At 54.1% G+C, this 20657-nt stretch overlaps 4 protein-coding genes across 4 annotated transcripts; all 4 read right to left on the bottom strand.

Moving 5' to 3' along the window:
• Window positions 1-5371: 5371 nt before the first annotated feature.
• Window positions 5372-6280, bottom strand: J4E79_011137 (uncharacterized protein; the record flags this gene model as incomplete). Its single annotated transcript, XM_049359968.1, has 1 exon — window positions 5372-6280. The coding sequence occupies one exon, from the start codon at window positions 6278-6280 to the stop codon at window positions 5372-5374; it is 909 nt and encodes a 302-aa protein (XP_049205609.1).
• Window positions 6281-11430: 5150 nt separating this feature from the next.
• J4E79_011136 (uncharacterized protein) lies at window positions 11431-12129 on the bottom strand (the record flags this gene model as incomplete). The annotated part of the gene is made up of 1 exon (XM_049359967.1): window positions 11431-12129. The coding sequence occupies one exon, from the start codon at window positions 12127-12129 to the stop codon at window positions 11431-11433; it is 699 nt and encodes a 232-aa protein (XP_049205608.1).
• Window positions 12130-14745: 2616 nt separating this feature from the next.
• On the bottom strand, window positions 14746-15674 carry J4E79_011135 (uncharacterized protein; the record flags this gene model as incomplete). Its single annotated transcript, XM_049359966.1, has 2 exons — window positions 14746-15569; window positions 15593-15674. The coding sequence occupies 2 exons, from the start codon at window positions 15672-15674 to the stop codon at window positions 14746-14748; spliced, it is 906 nt and encodes a 301-aa protein (XP_049205607.1).
• A 1580-nt stretch (window positions 15675-17254) lies between these two features.
• J4E79_011134 (uncharacterized protein) lies at window positions 17255-18631 on the bottom strand (the record flags this gene model as incomplete). The annotated part of the gene is made up of 2 exons (XM_049359965.1): window positions 17255-17889; window positions 17953-18631. The coding sequence occupies 2 exons, from the start codon at window positions 18629-18631 to the stop codon at window positions 17255-17257; spliced, it is 1314 nt and encodes a 437-aa protein (XP_049205606.1).
• Between the last annotated feature and the right edge of the window lie 2026 nt (window positions 18632-20657).

The raw sequence follows: 20657 nt of genomic DNA, 5'->3' as shown, positions 1-20657 counted from the left end.
ACGGGCGGGTGCTGTTGAGGCGCGGGTGGTAATGGAGTTCCAGGCAATGTATGTAACAAATGACATGGGTTTTTCCAATCTTTACTCTGTGCTGCTTTCTTCGTCCGTCCTGTTGTTAGTGAATGTGAGGATGTTGGGGTAGATGGGCGCGTCGTGAGCGAAACAAGCATCGAGGTCGCTACGTGAACAGCGGAGAACCGGGGACGCCAGCGGGGGTCGCATCAATTCGGGCGCGCGTGGCGGAAGCGACGCCGGCAATGATGGGGGCTCGTGGAACGGGTACGACACAAGCCTCGCTGCGTTCTGCCTGTCGCACGCTTGGCACAGTCCCGCATTCTTGTTGCGCTGCTCGGTGGGGGTGCGCGGCATCTCGCGTACTTCTTTCGTGACGGTCGTCTGGGCGAGGCATTCTCTTTGCCGGCCTCCGCATCGTACTCTGGAGCGTCGTAGCTAGAGAGAAAGCGAGGTGCCGGCATTCAATCCATAGCTATGTACTGCGCCGTCAGTCAGCTTTGCGTTCTTCGCAGTACCGCCACCGCTGTGCGCGTACCTGTATCGGCTATCGCATGATGGTCAGGTGATGTGACATCACTGCAGACGCTGAGATGCCTGCCCAGGTGTGAGAGCTCAGCGACCTTTTGGTGTTACATGATCAACGGCGACTCAGTCATTTGATAGATCTCGACCGGCAACGAACCGCGGGCGATACATGGTCGGGCGTTGTGGACGTGGAGGGCAGGCCAACGCTTCTTCGTACTCGACATGGCAGGCGCGACTCGGATGCCGCCGATTGGCCGGTCCCGCCGCCCCACGATACCCCACATCACGCCAACACCAACACCCATCCCACCGTCGCCCACGCCATGGCAACGTCCACCACCCTGTGCTTGCCCAACGCCTCACTGATCGCATATCCATCACGTCGCTTTTGATGCACTCCAGCGCTGTACAATCCCTGTACCGACTGCAAGCTGAACTTCCAGCGTCGTCCTGGTACTTAGATGCATGAGCGTCCCCGCCGGTTGGCGTCGGGTTCAATACTGCTATCTTGAGCGAAGTCTGCAGCATTTCCGCTTGGGCTGCCACGCATTCATCGAAAGAAGCTTCATTCGCGCCTGTCTAGGCTCCAGGCCTCATCGCCCATGCAATCTGCTAACACACATGGCGTAGAGGTTCATCAATGCGCTATGGCTGCGACTGCCCAGACATCCGAGATCAAGCTACGCGTTCACAGTTGGCGTTCGGCTCCTCGAGTAAGCAAGTATATGAACGCAATTGAGTCGTGAAAGGTAGCCCTAAACGTAATAGTGCGAGCCGAGTGTTCCCAAATCTGGCAGCGACCTCCAGGTACTTTTCAGTTTTTCCGGTATTCTCCGGGGTTTTTCGCGGAATACCAATTCTTATAGCGACAATGCATCTGTTAGTTTAAGTCACTAATCTTGAACATTGCGCTATAGGATGTATGGTCAGAGATGTACGCGTCTTCTCTGTGATGAAGAGCACCCGGGACGTATTTTGCTGCTTTCCCGAAAGAGAGCAAACGCACGTGTACTGGATGACGTATCCGCAAGCATATGATCGGTAGTGTCATATATGACACCACCTTTCGACAATAGACAGTCCTGAGGAAAGGCCCAATGGTACGGTGGAAGACGGTGTTTGCACGGGCACATGTCTTTCAGCGACACGTGTTACGAGTATTCCGCCTTACCTCCCACAGAATTTGCGAACGCGGCGCGAGCCCATCTTTCCATCAATTCCATCGTTCGCGCAAGGCCCCGCTGCCACCAGTTGTTACCGCTGGTGAGGCAATCTTGTCAGGAGATTCTCAAAGCGGGGTGGAGTCTTTTGATCTGCCATAGTAATTGATGAAGTCAAAGGAATTGGAAGTAGGTGCCGTGACTGTGTGGCAGTAGATTTGTTTGGCTTCATTTGGTATTGTTTGTCTCTCGGACTGGACCCATCAGCACCCCGCCCAGACTTGTCGCTACGTGACCGCATCCTTCACTCCTATAAAAGGTAGGAATTAAGACACGTAACGTTCTATCACGACCAAAAGAACCTTCGATAACCTCATATCGCGAGTTTCCACTCCATTCTTTAACGCATGATCTTTGAATGCGGCACCTCTTATTGCCTGATACCGACCTAGGTTACTTTGGATCAGCTATTCTGTGACCATTTCGTCCACGTTTCATTTCTCAATTGGACGGTTAGATCTCGACATACTAGCGAGTGAGTTTTCTCTGCGTTTTTGTCCACTTCAAAGACGTCTTACGGAGCTATACTGAAGCGGGCAGGTCTTTCATCGTATCCAGTCGGTTCGAAACAGCTTGCCGAGCATACTCCATCACATCAATTGCGATGCCAAGGTCGTCCCCACTCCCACCGCCCCGACCGTTCTACCAGGAGAAGGTGCTACCAGATCCCATCTGGGCTGGTACCACACATAACATCCAGGACAGTACTTTGGCCGCCATGGAGCCTCATGACGGAATGGTGGCAGTAGTACGAGCGGAAACAGGAACTGAGGCTGGGACGTACGCAAAGGTTCTCGCAAACCGACTCGCTACCATGGCCGCGTCGAATGGAAGGTTGACCACCTGCCTCTCGGTCACTGGATCTGAGGCTCACGGACGGGATCTTTTTGCTCGCCTCACAAATCTCCAGTACACGCCTGATCACGTCACCATAGTGATCGGCAACGACGTTCACACGGTAGCGCCCTACCAGGCATTCATGAACGGCATCCTAACCTCTCATGTAAGCACACGCTAGAGAGAGGGCAGACGCAGCTAACATTACAAGCACACGGAGGACACGACCCATCATTCTTTCACACGCTTGACTGCGATGAAGCAGGCGGTGTTCATCTTCACAGTCGACGCAGATGTCAAATTGTCAAAGTATTTCTTGTCTCGCGGCACAACGTTCATCACCTTGCGCCTGGCGGACAACCCCGCTCTGCCAATACCACTTTCAACCGCACCGGAAGCTTCAACCGCGCCTGCAGTCCTAGAAGTAGTGTCTGCCTTGCCTTGGGCGGGATGAGGCGTCCACCGCTACCAGAACTACACACGCTCTGAGCTCTTCATGTGGCGCATCAAAGACCATCTATTCTCGTATCCAGGGTCGATCTTGGGCGTTCGGAGCCGCCTTCCAGTCTACTTTGTTTGCTCGCGCAGGGCGACGACGGCTGCAGAAAGCTTCTATAACTATAGACGATTGCCATCACTGTCTCCATTCTCAATGGAAGCAGACTATGGAGACAGAGATGCAGTCGTACTCGACCACCGTTTGTGCAGTTCCCATGGCCTTCTTGCTTTGTTTGTTTGTCGTTCTTTGCGTGTGGGTGCTGTGCATGTGGCATAGGTAGTTCGACAACTCACTTTGCATACCAATGACAATCCTGCTACACAGCCAGCACTCGCAAGCTTTGGGGAAGAGACTCTAGCTCTGTATTACATGGCGACTGGAAGCCCTACCTATACACATGTTGTTCACTGAGCAGCTACACGAGCCATAATGCGCCGCTAGTACCGACACTTGAAGCGGATTTGGTATTGGCGGAGCCCTGACGTTCGCTAGCGAACGATAGCATTGCAATCATTACGTACATCTAGCTTGATTGGCACATGCGATTCCAGGAGACATTCACTTAGTTTCCCTGCACGCGTCGTTTCGTGAAAGAAAGTGGGAACGTACTAATGACAGCCTGTCTTTCGAAGCAGCTGCCGCAGACACCACCGTTGCGTGAAAGACCCCAATAGTAGCGCTCAACGTCTCCTTCGCTGCAACCCATTCACCAAGCCCATTCACAGTCTTGCACCTCCACGGGTCGTCTCCTGTGGGGCTATTCTCTGGGTTGCGAGGCTGCACCCCGCTCGGGTAGGCTGGCGTTCAGAAAGCTTTTCACCCTTGAATGGTACAGCTGGGCGCCGCAGTGGAGATGGCCATTCCAAGGTTGCTATATGCGTCGCATAAAGGCGCGCAGAGATATGGCTGCAGTGCCTTCGTCTCAGCTGGTGCTGCGCATTCCAGCGAGGCCGACGTACATCGGAGTCAGGACTAGCGATGTATGTTCTCACGTGTGTGCGGTCTCACGCCCTCATCTGGGCTTGCGCGCGCACACCTGAGAACGCTAAGGCGTTAGCGTGAACGGCTCACTCGATCGGGCGCAACCGCCCAACACTCCGCAACTCCCCACCTCGACCAAACTTACACGCGCAACAACATTTCCGGCCGGATATGAGCTATGGCTCGTCGCGACATCCGGTGACTGGGTCACCACTGCTTCCACCATCCGACTCACCATAGCCTCCAAGTACTTTCAAGTCGGGGGCAAACACCACTCCACTTGCTCCTGAACATGGACCGACACCCGCTGCTCACTTCCGATCCGACGTCACGTTTACCATCGAGCCCCGTTGATTCCCACAACGCTAAGCGACCGGCTGTCATACGACTGAGTGCTCACACACGACTCGACCCCGACCCGGAAGAGCGAGAGGAACTTCGGATGCGGTCGTGCCCCAAGCATACAACAAAGACCACGATGCCCTACTGGTCCTACAGATCTTGAGCGGATCGGTATGAGGCCATTGTCATGAGATGAGCGGGTTGTCAGACTGGAAAGTTGCATCGATGCGTGCGTCTTGGAGCCTTTGCGATCCACTTGACCGGGTCAATTGCACCGAGTACGTTTGTCTGGCTACCGGAGCGCGCCATTGGAGCCACCTAGATATGCTGCCAGTGACACGCCTAGTATGGCAACCAGAAGAAGAAGCTCAAGAATGCGCTTTGCAAGAGCGACATCACGGACAGTGAACTCAGAACTTCCCTTCTGGAATGGCGAGTGTGGCCAATCAAGTGACTCTTTACTTTGAGATCATAGGCTTCTTCGCCTGCAAGATGTGCATGCGCTGCCTTGTCAAGTTTCGGGTCCTTTACGGTTGCGACACCTCCGTCTCTGTTGACAACGTTTCCAGCAACCACCAAAGTGAGCGCCACTTCATCGCTGCTCTCAGTCTCTATCATACTTTGTGCGACTTGAGCTCCTCCAACAGATGACAGAAAGCGCTCCTAATTTTGTCTCGCATTCTGTCCCCTCCGCTATACGCTGCCAGCTTCTCAAAGGAAGCCAAAGTTCCGTTGTTCCGTACGTGTTGGGGTCGAGCCGGGAGACGAAAGATTGGAAGAATAGATGTAGACGAGACGGAGGCAATGAACAGGCTAGTCTGGAGTCAGTTTTGTATTATCGAAACGTTTCTGAAAGCCTTACCTACATTCATTCGAGACGACCTTCCCCTTACCCCTCCTTATTCTTATCGTAGTCGAACCCGTAGACATGATGTGTTCGCGTGCGCATCGCTTACCGAGCATGGTAGTACAACTCATGATGTTGATGCTCGTAGGCTGCACGCTGATCGCTGCTGCTGTTGACCCAAGTCTCGTGGCCATATTGGAATGCGCAATGACTGTCGCTTGGGCCTTGGTGGTTGCTGTCTACTGAATAGTTGACCGCAGCCTGATCATTGCCCGTGGCACGATTGTTCTCTTCGCTTTGGCGAGCGCGATGGTATCGGTGGCCTCCATCCATGATATCCTTGATCCGGGCAATAGTCTCACCAGGTCTGTAGTCTCTCGTCACTCGATTGATGTGATCGTTCAGATGCCTGTTGATGTCATCGCTTAGGGTCTCATCCTCTCCATCTTCTTCCGTGTTCGTGCTCAAGGCGCCATGATCCAGCGGAACACTATCCAGCCATTCGCGTATGCGGTCGAAGTTCGCCGTCTCTTCGTCGAAGTTGATAGGCTGGTCGCGCTGAATTGAGTCCTGGTGGTGGGCGGAACGATCGCGCTCCTCGTAGCGGTTACGTTGGCGGCTGTTGCAGACCGAGAGCTGACCACCGCTCTTGTAGTCCTTTTGTTGGTCGCTCTCCATCTTGTAGAGACCTGAACTAGCGCGGGCAAGTCGGTAGCGTTTTTCGCTGGCCAAGCCGTATGTCATGTTCTTGTAGACTGCACCATGATCGTAGCCACCAGTCGCCTTGGTGACTGCCTCGATCAAGAGCTGCTCTGGACTCATATTCATAGTATCCCCAACATCGCGCTCGGGTTCCTTGACTGTAGTTCCGCTCGTTGCAAGGAAGGCGGAACCCCGATTGGACAAGCTGATCTGCCGACAAGCGATCGACCTGATCCCCTTCATCAGGTCTTTTAGCCTGTTGCAGACGAACCCTTGGTGTCTGGTATTGCTTGTCGCCGATTCTTGCTTCATGTTGCAGTGGGGTTCAAAGTGATTTAGTTTGCGTGAGGTGGCATAGCGAGACGAGGCCGCATGATGGTGAGAAGAGACCAGCGCGTGAGGTGACAGAGGATAATTGGCAACCAGGAAGGCTTAGCGTAAACAGTGAGCGCGTACTAAAATGAGTCGGAAGATAACGTCAGTCGGTGAGTGCGCGGGTCGGAGCAACGAAAGTTAGTCTAGATTGCGGGTTGCCCAGGTGAAGACGGAAAGAGACAGCGTATCTAGCAACACCACGACAATCTGTTGCTTCGCCTTTGAGAGCATCTGTCACAGCGGCTACGACATGACTGAAATACACAAGTGAGTAAAGGAACATTGCTCGTTGCTCGTCATTGTTGGTGATCCAGAAGCCCGAAAAGTCGCCCTTATCGCGCAGGGCGCGTTCCAAGAGACGATGCGATCATTTGCACATACATGACAACAGCACCTCAGCTCGTAACGCACCGGGCTCTCCGCCCCAACTTTCCACCTCGACACTTCAGTTCACTTCGTGCGTAGTGAAGTAGTGGTCGACCATGTCGATTTGATATCGCGGTTCATGACCCGTCACGAAAGCCGACTAAGAGATGCGACGCGCGAAAGATGCGAGATCATCCCGCCAAAGAAAGCTCGACACGAGTCCTGAAAGCCTTCAGTAACTGCCCGCGAGAGCTAGCCGACACCTGGCTGTGCCGTAGCCCCGACCGCAACCACGTGGGCCATTTCGCAGAAGATTCGTGCTACAGCCGTTCGATCATTCGAAGGCGCGGATGCCATCGAGCATACACTCAAGGAGCGAGGGACGCATCGGGTTCGAAGCAAAACTGAGATGCCCTCGCGGGAGGGTCCGAAAGCCGTCCTTGTTGGTGCGGTCGAGCGTGATGCGCACGCTTTTCTTTCCATGTCTGAACAACGGACCCTGTCGTCCCAGGTCTGCGAGTGATAGCTGTTCGCCCGTAACTCACTTGGAACCGACGACGAGATCTCCTTCACATGATCGTTGGAGGTGCACGAGTCCAAAGCGAAAAGCCGACTCCCAAACCAGCCCAGTATGTCTCTTGTAAGGTATCCAAGACGATGCAGCCGATCCGCTACTCATCTAGCGAGACGAAGTAGTCGTGCATGCTGGCCTTGCTCTTCTGGCCTCACCGATCAGGGGACGTCGGCGCGGGTATCCTCGCCCTCGTTGAGTCACCACGCCGCACCGTTCACCTCCATGTTCAGTGTGCCAGCCAATCGTCCCAAGTCGTAAGACGGTCAACGCGCGACAAGGCTTGTGTGAAGGGTGTTGGCTGTGCCTTCGATCGGCGCTGTCGGAGGAGTCATGGGCGCTGGTGTTATTGGTGTGCGGGAGCTCTGCGGTTGATGCGAAAGTCGTATGGCTTTCGTGCAGCCGTTCGGGAGCGTGTGCGATTGGTGGTGAGGCCTAGGCTGGATCGTCAGCAAGATGGACTCGAGATGGGTCGGTGGCCGTACACGGATACTTGTACAAGTAGTGCTGTCAAGCGGCATCGTTGGAGCGACCAGACCAGTGCGACGTATTGTGTTGTGCGTCATCATTGGCAAGGGATTCATGGCTGCCAGTACCTGGACACGATGTGGGCATGGGGAGTTCTCCCAGACAGTGCATTATTGGGTGCGACGAATTATCGGGCGGGGCGTATTGCTGTAGGGGCGGTTAAGCGTTGGAGACTGTCGTCGTCGTCGTCGTCGTCGTCGGCGAGGGGGTATGAAGGTTACGGAGAGCCTGGCGAGTACGAAGCGCGCCTACAGGAGAAAGGGTGAGATGTGGCGGATGTCACTACGACGTATGGACTCACGAGAGAAAAGGCATGGCTATCGCTCTCGAAGCCCGTGTGAATGATGGATGATCAAGGCCATGCCGCTCTAGGAGTAGCGTGACAGCTCGCATCACGGCTTGCCCCGCATCCGCCGCGCAACCCCAACACCAGCACTTCCAAGGTTCCCTTCGTCTTCCCTGTTCTATCTTCTAGGTCGGAAATCCAGGGATTTCTCCCTAGCGATCTAACGTAATTGCACTCAGTGGAATTGATCTCTGACCTTGCGACGGCAAGTCCGAGGAGGCGATTGTTTGGAACGTTTCCCGCCTTGTTTGCTTTTGCCATGGAAAGACTGCTGGGAAGACACCGCATGCTTGCAAATCCGCGACCTCTAGGGCTCGAGCACGCTTCCGATGCAGACTAGTGGCCTTCCCCGCGCCGAGGCCCAGATCAGCTGCAGGCTCCTGGCTCCGCGGCATCAGCACCAGCACCACCAGCACCACCACCACCACCACCACCACCACCAGCCGCGCGGAGAAAGCGCCAACTACCCCGCGACATTAGGACCTCCGCCTCGCATGCTGTAGCTGAATCGAGAGGCGCATTCCATTGCCCATGCAGCCCGCCACACCTGTCACCACACGGCCCCAACCTCGAAAACAGCATGCACATACACCTGGCACATTCACCCATCGGCAGCAATTGAGCCTTCGGCCGTCATGAGCAGATGAGGAGGTGCGACCACACCCGGGGCTAGCAGGGCAGCTGGAGCGCTTGTGCCGGTATACGCGACCCTTCTCGGACAAGTGGCTGTTTGAATGCTGTAAGGCTGTGCCCATGTGAGATTTCTATCGCGTCGGGACGAGAGCGGTACATGCAGTGCTTGCGCTGATAGCCACAGCCGCCACTGGTTTGCGAACCGCGTATGAGTGACGCCATCTCATGTAGCTATATCGTACACGTATCGAGCGCAACGTACCTGAACAGCGACCGCGCGCCAAATGTGCCCACCGGCGAAGACGATCTCAACTGCTGCCATTCTCGGTGAACCCAGCACGAGGCCGACATCAGGCTTCAGACACACACCGACAACTCCAACTTCTCCGAGGAACAACACGACTGCTGGCGTCGTTATAAACTGATATGCACAAAGCTAGCTGCGAACAGGCTGAGCGCTGACCGTTCTCTCCATGGACAACCTCGCATGCGCACCGACTGGGCAAACTGTTAGCCTGACCACAGGCCAGTGTCTTCACGTGTCCCTAATCGGGGCAACGAAAAGCGAAAAGTAGGACTATAACTGGTTGAAATTTGACTGTGGCCCTTTTACAGCTCAAGCTGCTTCTCAGCGATTCATGATGCGTGTGGCGGCATCAAGCGTCGACAACTAAGCGCCCTCCGATTCAACTTAGGAAAGAGAAACAGGAAAGGAAGATGGTGTAACGATGGTCGAGACCCTCTAATCTGTCTCTAAAGGCGCGGTAGGTTGCGCCGTCTCGACTAACAGGTGCCGTAGTGTCTGCCGTCGCACTATGGGTATCTCTCGACACACGCAAACATAGCCATCTTCTCCTTGTAGGCCTTACAAAGGGAGTACGTACGCTATATCTGCCTAAGGACTCTTTACTTCGCCTCAATATAATAGCTTCGAGACGACCAATGCCATCCTAAGGTAGGTAGGCCGATGTCTTCCGAGGTTTAGAAAAGCATAAAGGCTTGTCAGCAGCCCCATACGTCATCTCTAGTACGTTGATTAGGGGCGCTAATTGATAGGCTATTGGCATAGTACACTGGCAAGTGGAGGTAATGAGAAGGACGACCAGCCTGTCTCTTCCAGCCTAGCGCTTTCGACCGTGTGTTCACCTTGCCCTTAAGGAGCGCCTTCTTCCGGTTATAGACGCCCTTGTGGTATCAGGACGCGTTTGTGCCCAAGTCTTTGAAGGCCTTCACGGTCCAATCGCACCGTCTGGGTTTGCCTCCATAGGAAACGGAGGGAGCGATTGTAGCATAGCTTGATCAACCTGCGCGAAGCTGCAGCAGAAGCCAGAGATCAGCTCAATGTCGCACCGCTTCCCAGCCTTTTACTTCCTACGACTTGCGCATTCGATACAGTAAGTAAGTCGTAGGATTGCTTAATCTTGCCCATTGCGCATGTCACGTAGCCAAACCGATCCAGTCTTTCACCCCCTAGGGCAGAGGTTGTGTTGTGCCATCACACCACGTGCGGGTAGCCGTATATTCAGGGGCCGATGACCTGGAGCCGACAAGTGCTTCAACGCTTACTGAACTTACCATGCTACTCTCACGCATCCTTCTGGATTTGGATCCACGGCCGCTCTCTTGTGCCGACCATCTCATGATGCAGTACACGGAAAACGCAGGGTGACGAGCTAGCAACATGAGGTCACTGGCTAAAAATGGGAACATTTCCAATGCCAGAATCTTGCGTGGGGCTTCCAGAGACCGTTCGAGTGATGAGCCTTGCCTCTAGATCTAGCACGAATTCAGTTGAGCATCTGAACGCCATTCCCGTCCCCGTCATGCTGTCAGCTATCTGTCCTAACTTTACCATGTGCTTTCATTTCATCCATAGGCATCAGGCTCTATCATGATGATACTTGGCTGTTTCGACCATCAATTTCTTCTCCATGCCTGACTTTCGGATTCTAGCTTAATGAGCTCGTCGCGCTTACATGGTCCTCGCCGTCTGCATTGTGTAGTCGTTATTCGCCACCAAAAGGTTGCAGCGACTTGTGCGCAGAAACACGGTCGACTATTCAGTGTAGTGCATCTTGATTCAGGAGAGTTTCTTGGTATCAGCCATCCAGAACATGAGAGGGCGTATCTCATTTGGTCCATATTGCTCGACATCTTCCACGGCTTAGTCAAAAGAGCAGCACGGAACTTCTGTAAAAGCTTGCTTGAATGAGAGTCATGCTTTGCGCAAAGTGATGAAGACAGTCTTGCGAGGACGGGGGAGGCGATAGATGCGGAAGTGCGGCTTGCTTCCGAGCAAACCAACGAGATGACGTTGGCTGGTACACCAACGCAAGAGGTATCAGGAGATCACATGCTACATTTGTACTTGAGTACCATTACAATCAATTCCTGTTTCGTCGCACGCTGCATGTCTTCTGATCGAGAAAGCAAAAACGCCAACGCCAACGCCAATGAGCACCTAACGCCGTCTCTGCCGTCGAATTCGTCCCCATTCGCAATTTGTATACCTGTCAAACCCCTCACCTCTTCCAGCTTAGGTACTACCCGAACTCGCGCATGGCATGTCAACCTCTCATCCAATCTAGCTCGTACTGCAGGCTTCTGGACAAACAACCCACCAACGTGGTGGGTAGAAGGTTACTAGTCCCACGTCCACCCGTTCCTTGATGAGCACACATGGTGGCGGATGTCGTACACGGGAAGATGCCTCCGCTGAGGGTCATGGTTGAGGTCAGAGTGCGACATGGCGGCTTCATCGTCGCCAGATCCAGGCCCAAGTTCAGACTCGGTGCTGTCGGTACCGAGGGACTGATTTACGGATGGGCCGTGATGGTCATGAGGGGTAAGTGGGCCATTGATCGGGGACGAGACCTCTTCTCCATAGTCGTTAACGTTCATTGATTCGAATTTCTGAAGAAGGCCGGTGTTGGATGGTGTAGGCACCGCGCTGGCATCGACTTGGTTTTGGACTGGTTGGGCGTCCATGTCGTCGGCGTAGATGAAGTCGTAATCAAGTGAAAGCGTTGAAGGCTCGTCCGTGTCGCCCTCGTACGCAGCCATCTCCGCATCACCAAGCTCGAGGATCCTGGCATTGTCTTCAAAGTCTGACTGTATGAGCACGTCGTCGAGATTGTAGGTTTCATTGGTGGCCCCACCGTTTACTGCTTGAAGGTATTGGGTTTCGCCCTCGTAAAGAGTAACTTCCTCATCATCCGAGGCGTGCATGCTGGCATTGTCGGCAACCTCTAGATCGGGTACCGGCTCCCGAATAAGATCACTCAGATTGAGGGAGCCGATGGTGGCCCCGTCGTTGACAATCTTCTGTCTCCTGCTTTCCATGGATCAATCGGTCAAGGTGCTCCAGAGTCGCGGACAATTCATCCATGATGGCCTGCGGGCACGAAGCGCGCAGCTGTACCGCGATATCCTCCAGATTCGTATGAATGATCTCGAGCGAGACCAAATCAAAGGTGGGGTACCGAGTGGTGCCATCCTGCACGAAATGCGAGATGCTCGCCCGGGGAAAGTGTTCGATCAGGTCGTTGGTAACAGAACAGCCACCGGCCCAGTCGCCGGGAGCGACCCATGTGCCGGCATCGATGTTTTGTACAAGGTCCTCAAACCGCGGATGACAACCCCAACGAGTGAAGGGCGGGCTTTGTTCGTCCTCGTCATGTGGTGGCATATGACACCGAGAACCACCTTCGTTGGACAGCGTGAAGAGCTCATAAACTAATCGCCCAGCAAGATATGTCTCCACAGCGAGATACGTTCATGACATCAAGGGGTATCGAACCGTGGCTTATCCTAGGCAAAGAGCCCCCCAGCACTAGTTCCACAATGACCGCCCATGCGGGATGTCCGCTTTGCCGCATCCTCGCTTGTGGGTGTACGAACCCAGTGATCGTTGTGGGGAGACTCGGGGCTTGAGACTGCAGCTGTTCATAGAGAGGGCTCGTGTCTGGGACTGCGATTAGCGTTCAGAATAGAATTCCTGCGTAGTGGATCGAGAGTTCAATTCGGCATACGACATTACCATACCCAAAAAAGCGAGACCAGTTTACCAACAGATGATAATACTCTTCATGCGAAACCTGTGTGGGCTAGGACAGACGCACGAGAGTCCATTCCAGCGCCGTGTGATCGCCTTATCGTGTCAGCTGTGAGTGGGTCTTTGACCAGATGGAATTCTCGCAATCTGACGCGTCGCGAGCAGGTTGTGCCATATGATAAAGGACGCTGTGTAGCAAAACAATGGACAGATGATGGATATCAGGCGAGTGCCTGGACCTGTGTCCGGGCTTGGGGCGTTCGCGGTCAGCGCGGGGCCGCGCGGGCCAGCCGCTAAACTGTAACTCGGAGTCTTCAGAATGGGGTAGATGCTGCGCAGCGCTCGAACGCCAACACATGAGCATCGTAGCAAATACACCTTGCCGTCCAACATGTGGCGAAAAGATCCCTCAGGCTCGAGCGCGAAAGACAGAACACAAGTCAGGCGTGGGGGGGTTCCGCACTGGTAGCCCACCCAGATGGACCCCGGAGGTTAGCTTGGCTCCTATTGGTTGACTTCACCCCACCCCTCAAGCTCTTTGATGGCAGACGACGGGCGCGCGCACACTCACAGCGTCGAAGGATGACCCGCTACCATGGTCAAGCACGAGCGTGTTCAGAACGCCCATGGCAGCGGCATCTCAGACACTCGAGTCGACGCAAGTCCGGGCTACAACCAAGCTGTGGTACGTTGTTTCGAAAGATATGAGGCTGATCAGTCCGTACCACTGGTCTACGTCAGTACTTTTGATCCGCGAAACATCGACCTTGGCGATTCGAGTGAAGATGAGCTTCTACACCACACCAATATCTCGGCAGACGAAGATTCCATCACCTTCCACATGGTTACGCGTGAGGCAGAGACAGGTGCGAACGGACAGGGAAGTTGCAGGCGACGAGCCCAGTGGCGCCAACGGTCGAATGGCAAATATCGTGACGTGGAAGCGTTCCAAGGTTCTGACAGGCACTAGGCCGGCAACGAAGCACCTTCACAACGAGCGGTCGTGTCGATGGCGGACGTGTTGATGGCGGACGTGTTGATGGCGGACGTGTTGATGGCGGACGTGTTGATGGCGGACGTGTTGATATGGCGGACGTGTTGGAGCGCAAGCACTCAGAAGTAAGCTCAGAAGAGGACGTGTCGCGATGAGCAAGAACGAAGCCAGACAGTGCACTTTAAGATTGCACTAAAGAGGGACGAAGGGAATCTGAGTATGTTTTACCCGATGAGTCTAGTGATTTGAGCCTCTTTATCTACGAGCATTCGCGCACTGATCCAAATGCATTCCGTCACACCATGCAAGCAAGCTTCTTCTTTGCATGACACCACCTATTGCAGCCCCGAGCATGAACACGTTCTCCAGAACACCAGCACGGACAGAATCTGTTCCGATCCTCTTTCCATTTCTCGTCATTGCCCTGCTTCACAAGCTTCTCCCAACGGTCAAAGTCTTTCTGCGACGGGATTTTACATGTCTTTGCACAAGCGCAAGATAGAACTTTGCTGTCTTCTAGCTGCTTGATGAGGTTTGCGATGCTTTCCAAGTCGCTAGAAGAGTACACCGGATGTTGTAATCGACGTGCGTATTCCGCGCTCGTATTTGCTGGTGTCCCCTCCTGAACATGACGATACAGCGCATCCAGGTAATTGCAGAATTGCCGAGGTATGTCTTCATTTGTGGCCATTGGCGACTGAATGATGTAATTGATGTTCTTGATAGTTCTGCCGATGTCGGCTGCTGACCAAATCATGCCTCCTCGTGCAATAGAGTCGTCCAATGTAAGGACGCAGTGTACTACCGGATGACCAGGTCTCATGATGAGGGTGTCGCCGGGGCGGAGAAGAATAATTTCAACATGTTCAGCAGCTGGTCTCCACTGTGCCACCGAGGTTTCTAGTTCCTTCTATTCCTTCTCGGTCCATAGTCCAGTATATATGAACCAGGCACGGAAGCCGGTGATGGTTGTCAGCCACGTTCCATTTAGTACATCCAGGTGCCACCCAGAGAATGAAAACCGCTCTCCATACAACACGAACTGAAGGCAGGCCTCGCAGTCGATTGTTCGCGTCTTTGTCTCTTTGCCTCCGGGTGGTCCAAACTGAGATTGTTCGTCGAGATGAACCTGAACCTTGAGATCATTGAGCAAGCTGTATCCAAGGTCCCGAAGAAAGTCTGGCCCTGGTACGACGTGCTCCAGAGCTGCTCCGGAGATGCTCAAAAAGTTTCTAAACTCGTCGGAGGTCGCGCGCTTCTCCTTTGACATGCGATCTTCGTATCGCTTGCAAAAGTCTTGAGCGGTCATCTCTGGGGTACTACCGCCAAGAATCTGCCAATTCTGGTACATCAAACTCACTTCGCGGTGCTGTGCGAAGCGAAGGAAAGCTGCTTCAGCATCTTGGAAACGTTCAAAGGTATTGGAGATCCGCAAAGTCGGTGTATGCGCGTTCAGAGCACGACCTTGTTTGAGGAAAGTACCGAGTTCTTGAGCAGAGGTGGAAACCCAATGGTTGCGAGAGAGGTTCGAGGCGCTATCTAGGGAAGCCGGTTTCTCGCCGATGTCATGTGGCTGATCTGATGCAAAGCTTTGTAGAGCTGGAAGTACTGCTCGCAGCATATCGATCCCAGTCTTCCAATGAGCGAGATTCTCGCCTTCGCGATCGGTGTAAGGGCCGCACAGTAGTTGTCGGAGCACACCTTGGAGAAACTGGCGGTCATAAGAGATGGACTCTGGGACGCTGGACTCGGCAGACCTTCGCTCAGGTAGAGGTGTGTCGTTGGGATCGCAGGAACACGTGTTGTGTTCGGTCTCGTCTTCGCCGACGGATGCTCCATGTAGCTGCTTTCCCTTACAGTTTGCGCGATTGCTGTCAAATACAACCCGCCGCTTTGCCCGCATTCACATCACACGCCGCTGCGTGCTTATATGCCAACACGAGTATCCCTACATGCCTGTCCGTATCCCCGCAGCCAGCTCTCGATTGCCGCACCCGACAAAGACTACATGATACCTCCGCTTCAAGCACTGCGACGCACGGTATGCCCTCATTACGACCACGATATGAGCACGACCATGTCATGCCCCATCTTTGTGCAAATCACGGGAGCCGTGGCAGGATGGGTGCAAAGCCTGTAGGTGAAGCAGAGTCTGGGCAGCTCATCAGACATCTGGAGAGGGTTCGTGACGCTTGGAAAGCGGGGTGTCTGGCTTGACAGGTGTGCTCTCGTTCCGGACAGCGCTCTCAAACGACGTCGGCTGGATGCGCAAGTAACGATGGGGCGCGCGGTAAGCTCTTCATCCCGTCGCAGGACTGTTTGTTCAAAGCCAACCACCACGTCCTAGTGCTGCTTAATGCAGCAAAACCCTTTCTTTTTTACGCTTCAAGTATGCTAGCAAGGCAAAGTCGACTCTGTTCATATGGAGGCACGGAGGAGATGTCTACGGTTTGCATGTCGACACGCTGTCGCCGACCGCGACGACACAGGGTCCTCGATACATGTCGTGCAACATCTGTCGTGTATGATGCTGGCCTATGTGCAGTCGCTTTTGTACGCGCACTGGAGAGCTCACCAACCGCTGATGGCGATGACTAAGATTCTAGTACCTTCTCAGTCCCTATCAGTGAAGCATTCGTGAATACGTGGCGTCATGACTCTTTGATCCGATCAGCTCCTTCCTGCGATTGGCGTCGCCTTCCATCGAGCCACTCTTGTGATACTATCGCGTCTTCTGTCGTGCAAGCGCAGAACTCGATTCAGGTTCTTGTCGTTGCTCCAGTACTCTCCTGGAACGTAGGCTCTCTGTCGAATTTCTCCCTCTAGCTCAAGATCTCCTTCAGTCTATGCATCTACTTCTTTGTCACCAATTATAGAAACTTGTCTATGAGTAGAGCGTAAACATCATGATGGCGTTGATCAACATTGTCTCCACTGCCGTTACCGATAAGCATGTGACAGCTCAGCCTTCACATCTTGGTAACGGGGCAAAGATCGTGCCAGGCTCACATCTACATGTCATTAGCAATTTATCGTTGAAGAGAAGACTTGTTCGTAGAAGTCGGTGTCGCAATGACTCCCGCAACACACACGGGATACACGATGACTGAATCCGCCGTTTAAATAATGGAAGGGATGAGAAAGAGGTTATCACTTGATGCGCACGTCATGGACTGCGTTGTGGAATTCACCCATCGTATGTGGACACCGCGATATCATATGAAAGTTAAACTTCCGTGACAATCCCGTCGTGGTATCAGGTCACTCATGATCCGCGAGTCGCGCCTTTTGAGCTCAAGTCGAACTCTGGGTATCGTGTAACAGAAAGAAGCCTTGATGACCAGCCAGTAGGGTTATAAGCGTGATTATCACCCACGCGCGAGAGGCTGTACGCCCGACCCAGAGGGTCCAACCACCCTTCAGCTCTTTCTGATCTCGCCAATGTGTATATTGCCAGGACCATCGCGCCTCCGCTTCTTGAGAGGGGGTGAGCCACGTGCAGGGGCCGGTGAAGTGGCAATCGTGGCGCTGGGGCTGCCGTGCTCGCTGAGATTCTCATCGACATGGCTCAGGATATCAGAATCGCCCTCGTCCTTGTTGTTCCCATCGGTGCCGACATCCTTAGAATCAGAAGTGTTGGAATCACTATCCGCATCGCCCAGTTCCGCGTATTCATACTCCTGCCTCCTTTCAGAACGCATCTTGTCGCTATACTCGTCTACGATGCGTGAATACTTTTCTGCGTATGAGAAGATGTCGTGAAGCTCTTGATGCGTAAAGTCCAGCTGTAGAGCATGAAGATCGACCGTATCTGGCTGCGCAGAATCGGCTACAAAGTCGGCTACAGAGAACGGGATTTTGGCGTTTGGCGAGATGACACCATTAGCATCTCGGAACTTGACACGAGTGCCGACGTCTATAACCGCCAGGTTCTTGTCCTTGACACGGAAACGAAACACTTGGTAGGTGGCCCAGTGAGGCTGTTCGCGCAACACGCGTTGTTGCTTAGGCGTACGATGTTCAAACTCAATCCCGACGAATGTCTTGGTATTGCCTGCAACTCGGTGTTTGATGTTAGTGTATATCCCACACGTAGTTTACAAGCGATGTCACTTACCCTTCCTGCGAGCTATATAATCATGCGCTGCTCGTCTGAGATCCATGTGACCATGCGAAATCTCAATGACGAATCCTGGAAGATTCTTGTGTGCGTAGTTGAAAGCGATGCAAGGCGTGCGAAGGGACTGAGGGCGAATATATGTTTGTTCCCGGCCGACAAACTCGAGATCATCGATGATCGAGCATGTAAGCGTTCTATGATCTGGATCAAGTATGCTTACACCCAATTCCACGTCTTTCTTCACACTGGCCAATTTCCCACACAGCCGGGACCTAAGGCCTCCTGTGACCCGACAGTAAAGCGCGTAACCGCGCATTTTGATGGTAAGAGATCTTGTGCGGTCATCGTAGTTGTAGTAGACTTTGTCGCCTGCCCAACCAGCAGTGTGCCGGTTCAGGTTCTCGCTCTCCACTCCTGGTTCGAACAGCTCATTCTCCAGTGAAGGCCAGTCTCGGCGTCGAACTACGACGGCGAACTTATGATCCCCATACTTGACCGATTCTTTGCCGTCGTGAAGTCTCTGGATGAAGTCGTAAATCTCATGGTATCTCGGTTTGGGCAAGAGGTGTGGCACCGGTAGCGTCGGGGTGTGTGAGGAGGGTTGATCGAGGGGCCGGTTGGACGCAGAGGAAGGTAACAGCTGCTCGCTGCTCGCCATGGACCTTGTCACGCGCATGGCGGAGAGTGTCGCGGGTGGAAGGTTCAGTTCGCAATCGCAGATTGTGTAGTCGGTGGCTTGGGAATGGCAGCACTCCTAGTCCCGGTGCTAGGCAACAGCTTCGCGCCTTGTCGGTGGGCTAGCGCGCCCGCGAGGCCCTCTAGGGCTAACACCGGTTGACGGGCAGCGAATGTAATGTGTGAGCCTCAGGAAGCCACTTGGAGGCAAGTGAGATTAATCAGAAGCCAGTTCACACAATCACGGAGAAAACTACAGCGACGCAAAGGAGAGAAATGAAGAGGGGTGAGATGTATGTAGAAGAGGATGGGAGGGTTCAGCGCGTTCGAGAGCTCTAGGGCTGTTCTTGCAGCTGCGCCAGCTGCAAAAGATTGTGGCACGGCGCGGATCCATGCACTTGACGGCTTCGAGCCCGTAGCATTACAGATTCAGTTGCAAGAGGCAACAGGTGAGCTTCTAGATCCTTCAACGTTCGGCTGGACTTGTGTTATCATCGCGCCATATAGTGGGGCCGCCACTGTCGCAATGAGCCTGAGCTGCCGCCATGCGATGACAAGCTGTGGATGTGGAGGGATGAGCCCGATCATGGTGCAATAAGCTGTCGGCTACCCGAGAGAGAAAATGGCCCGTTCAACGACCATGTTGCTAGCTAGCCTTTTCGCGAAGAGAACCACGACGTTCGGTTGCTAGAGCTCTACGAAGGCCTTCTGCCACGTTATCGGCTACAAAGCTTGGCGCTGCTCGAGTTATGATGATGATGTAATCCACCTAGCTACCGCCGGATCCGGTGTGAAGTGGAACACACGATCTGGTGTTGCCGTAGAAGTTTGGGTCCAAGCAGGCTCGTGCTCATAGTTCGCGGATCGGTGAAATTGGTCGAGGCGAGTGGCGAAGTGACATATCGTACTTGGTTCCACGCATAGACTCACAAGAGAAAGCGAGATCGCGTTCCGCTAGCCGGTGCTTGCTAGTACTTTGCAAAGACTTTCCAGGGTATCCTCATAGCCCTGCTGTCATCCGTGACCGCTAACGGGCTGGAACGACGCGCCTGGACACGGGGCCGTTGCAGTGCGACAACCGTATTCAAGAGCTGGGATGGGGTCCACTCGGACCGGGGCCGATGGAGTCTCGGCAAGGCCTTCCTGCTGCTCATGCCAGTGGAGGTTGTGACCAGATATTCACCACGGCGCGACTCGCTCATGATGTGTCTGGAGTGTGGGCGATAAGGAGATGTGCGTTGAATGGTGAAGCGATGGGACGGGGGAATCGCGAAGTGGTGCTGGAGACGGAGTGGTGCTCAAGGCTGGAGAGGTCAGCATCCCATTCGAGAGCCTTCGTGGTGAGACGTACGCCGGGCCGCTCAATGCCTCTGGCGATGTTCTCGCGCACCTATCGAGCTGCAATGTCCAGGGCGACCGTGTTGCTGAAAGAGTCGCTCACTCTCGAGACTCGGATGCAGGTCATTCGTGTCTTTCAGAATCCAACACTATGATTGCTGCGGCACAGGTGCTGGCTATGCGTTAATCGCGAGACCGGTGTTTGGTTGCTTCACCTGTGACAGTCCCCCTTGATCGCGTCCACGCAATGGCAGGGTCCAGACGCGTAAAAGGTATGGCCCCGGGCTCCTCCCTCTCCATGTTCCCGTGTTCCCCCGTTGGGCTGGCGGCGGCGAATGTGTTTCGTGCGCGAGTCGGCGTCCCGGGGATGTGCGGAAAGGAGGGCGGTGTTATGTACATGGTCGCGACCGACACATGCTGCTGATACGGTCGCGAGTTTGAGCTTGAGCTGTCGCATGTGTCGTCGGACTGTTTGCAGGAGCAAACAGTAGCCCCGACACCCTTGTGGCTGGCCAGTCGGGCAGAGCAACAGCGTCAGATCCATGCCTCCTCACCGGTAATGTCCGCTAGCAATGCTGCCCTGTTCCATGATGTGCTTCGACCCTGGGCGCGTGAGGAGCGATAGCAACAATGAAGGCTGCTCCGTTGGTGGGGGCGATGCGCCGGAAAGCCTTCAAGCCGCCGACATT

This window comes from Alternaria viburni (genome assembly GCF_023758015.1).
Source record: "Alternaria viburni strain BMP 2772 chromosome Unknown scaffold_37, whole genome shotgun sequence".
Classification (NCBI taxonomy): Eukaryota; Fungi; Ascomycota; class Dothideomycetes; order Pleosporales; family Pleosporaceae; genus Alternaria; species Alternaria viburni.
Note: the sequence above shows the minus strand (reverse complement) of the source record. Positions and strands in the feature narration are given on the sequence as shown.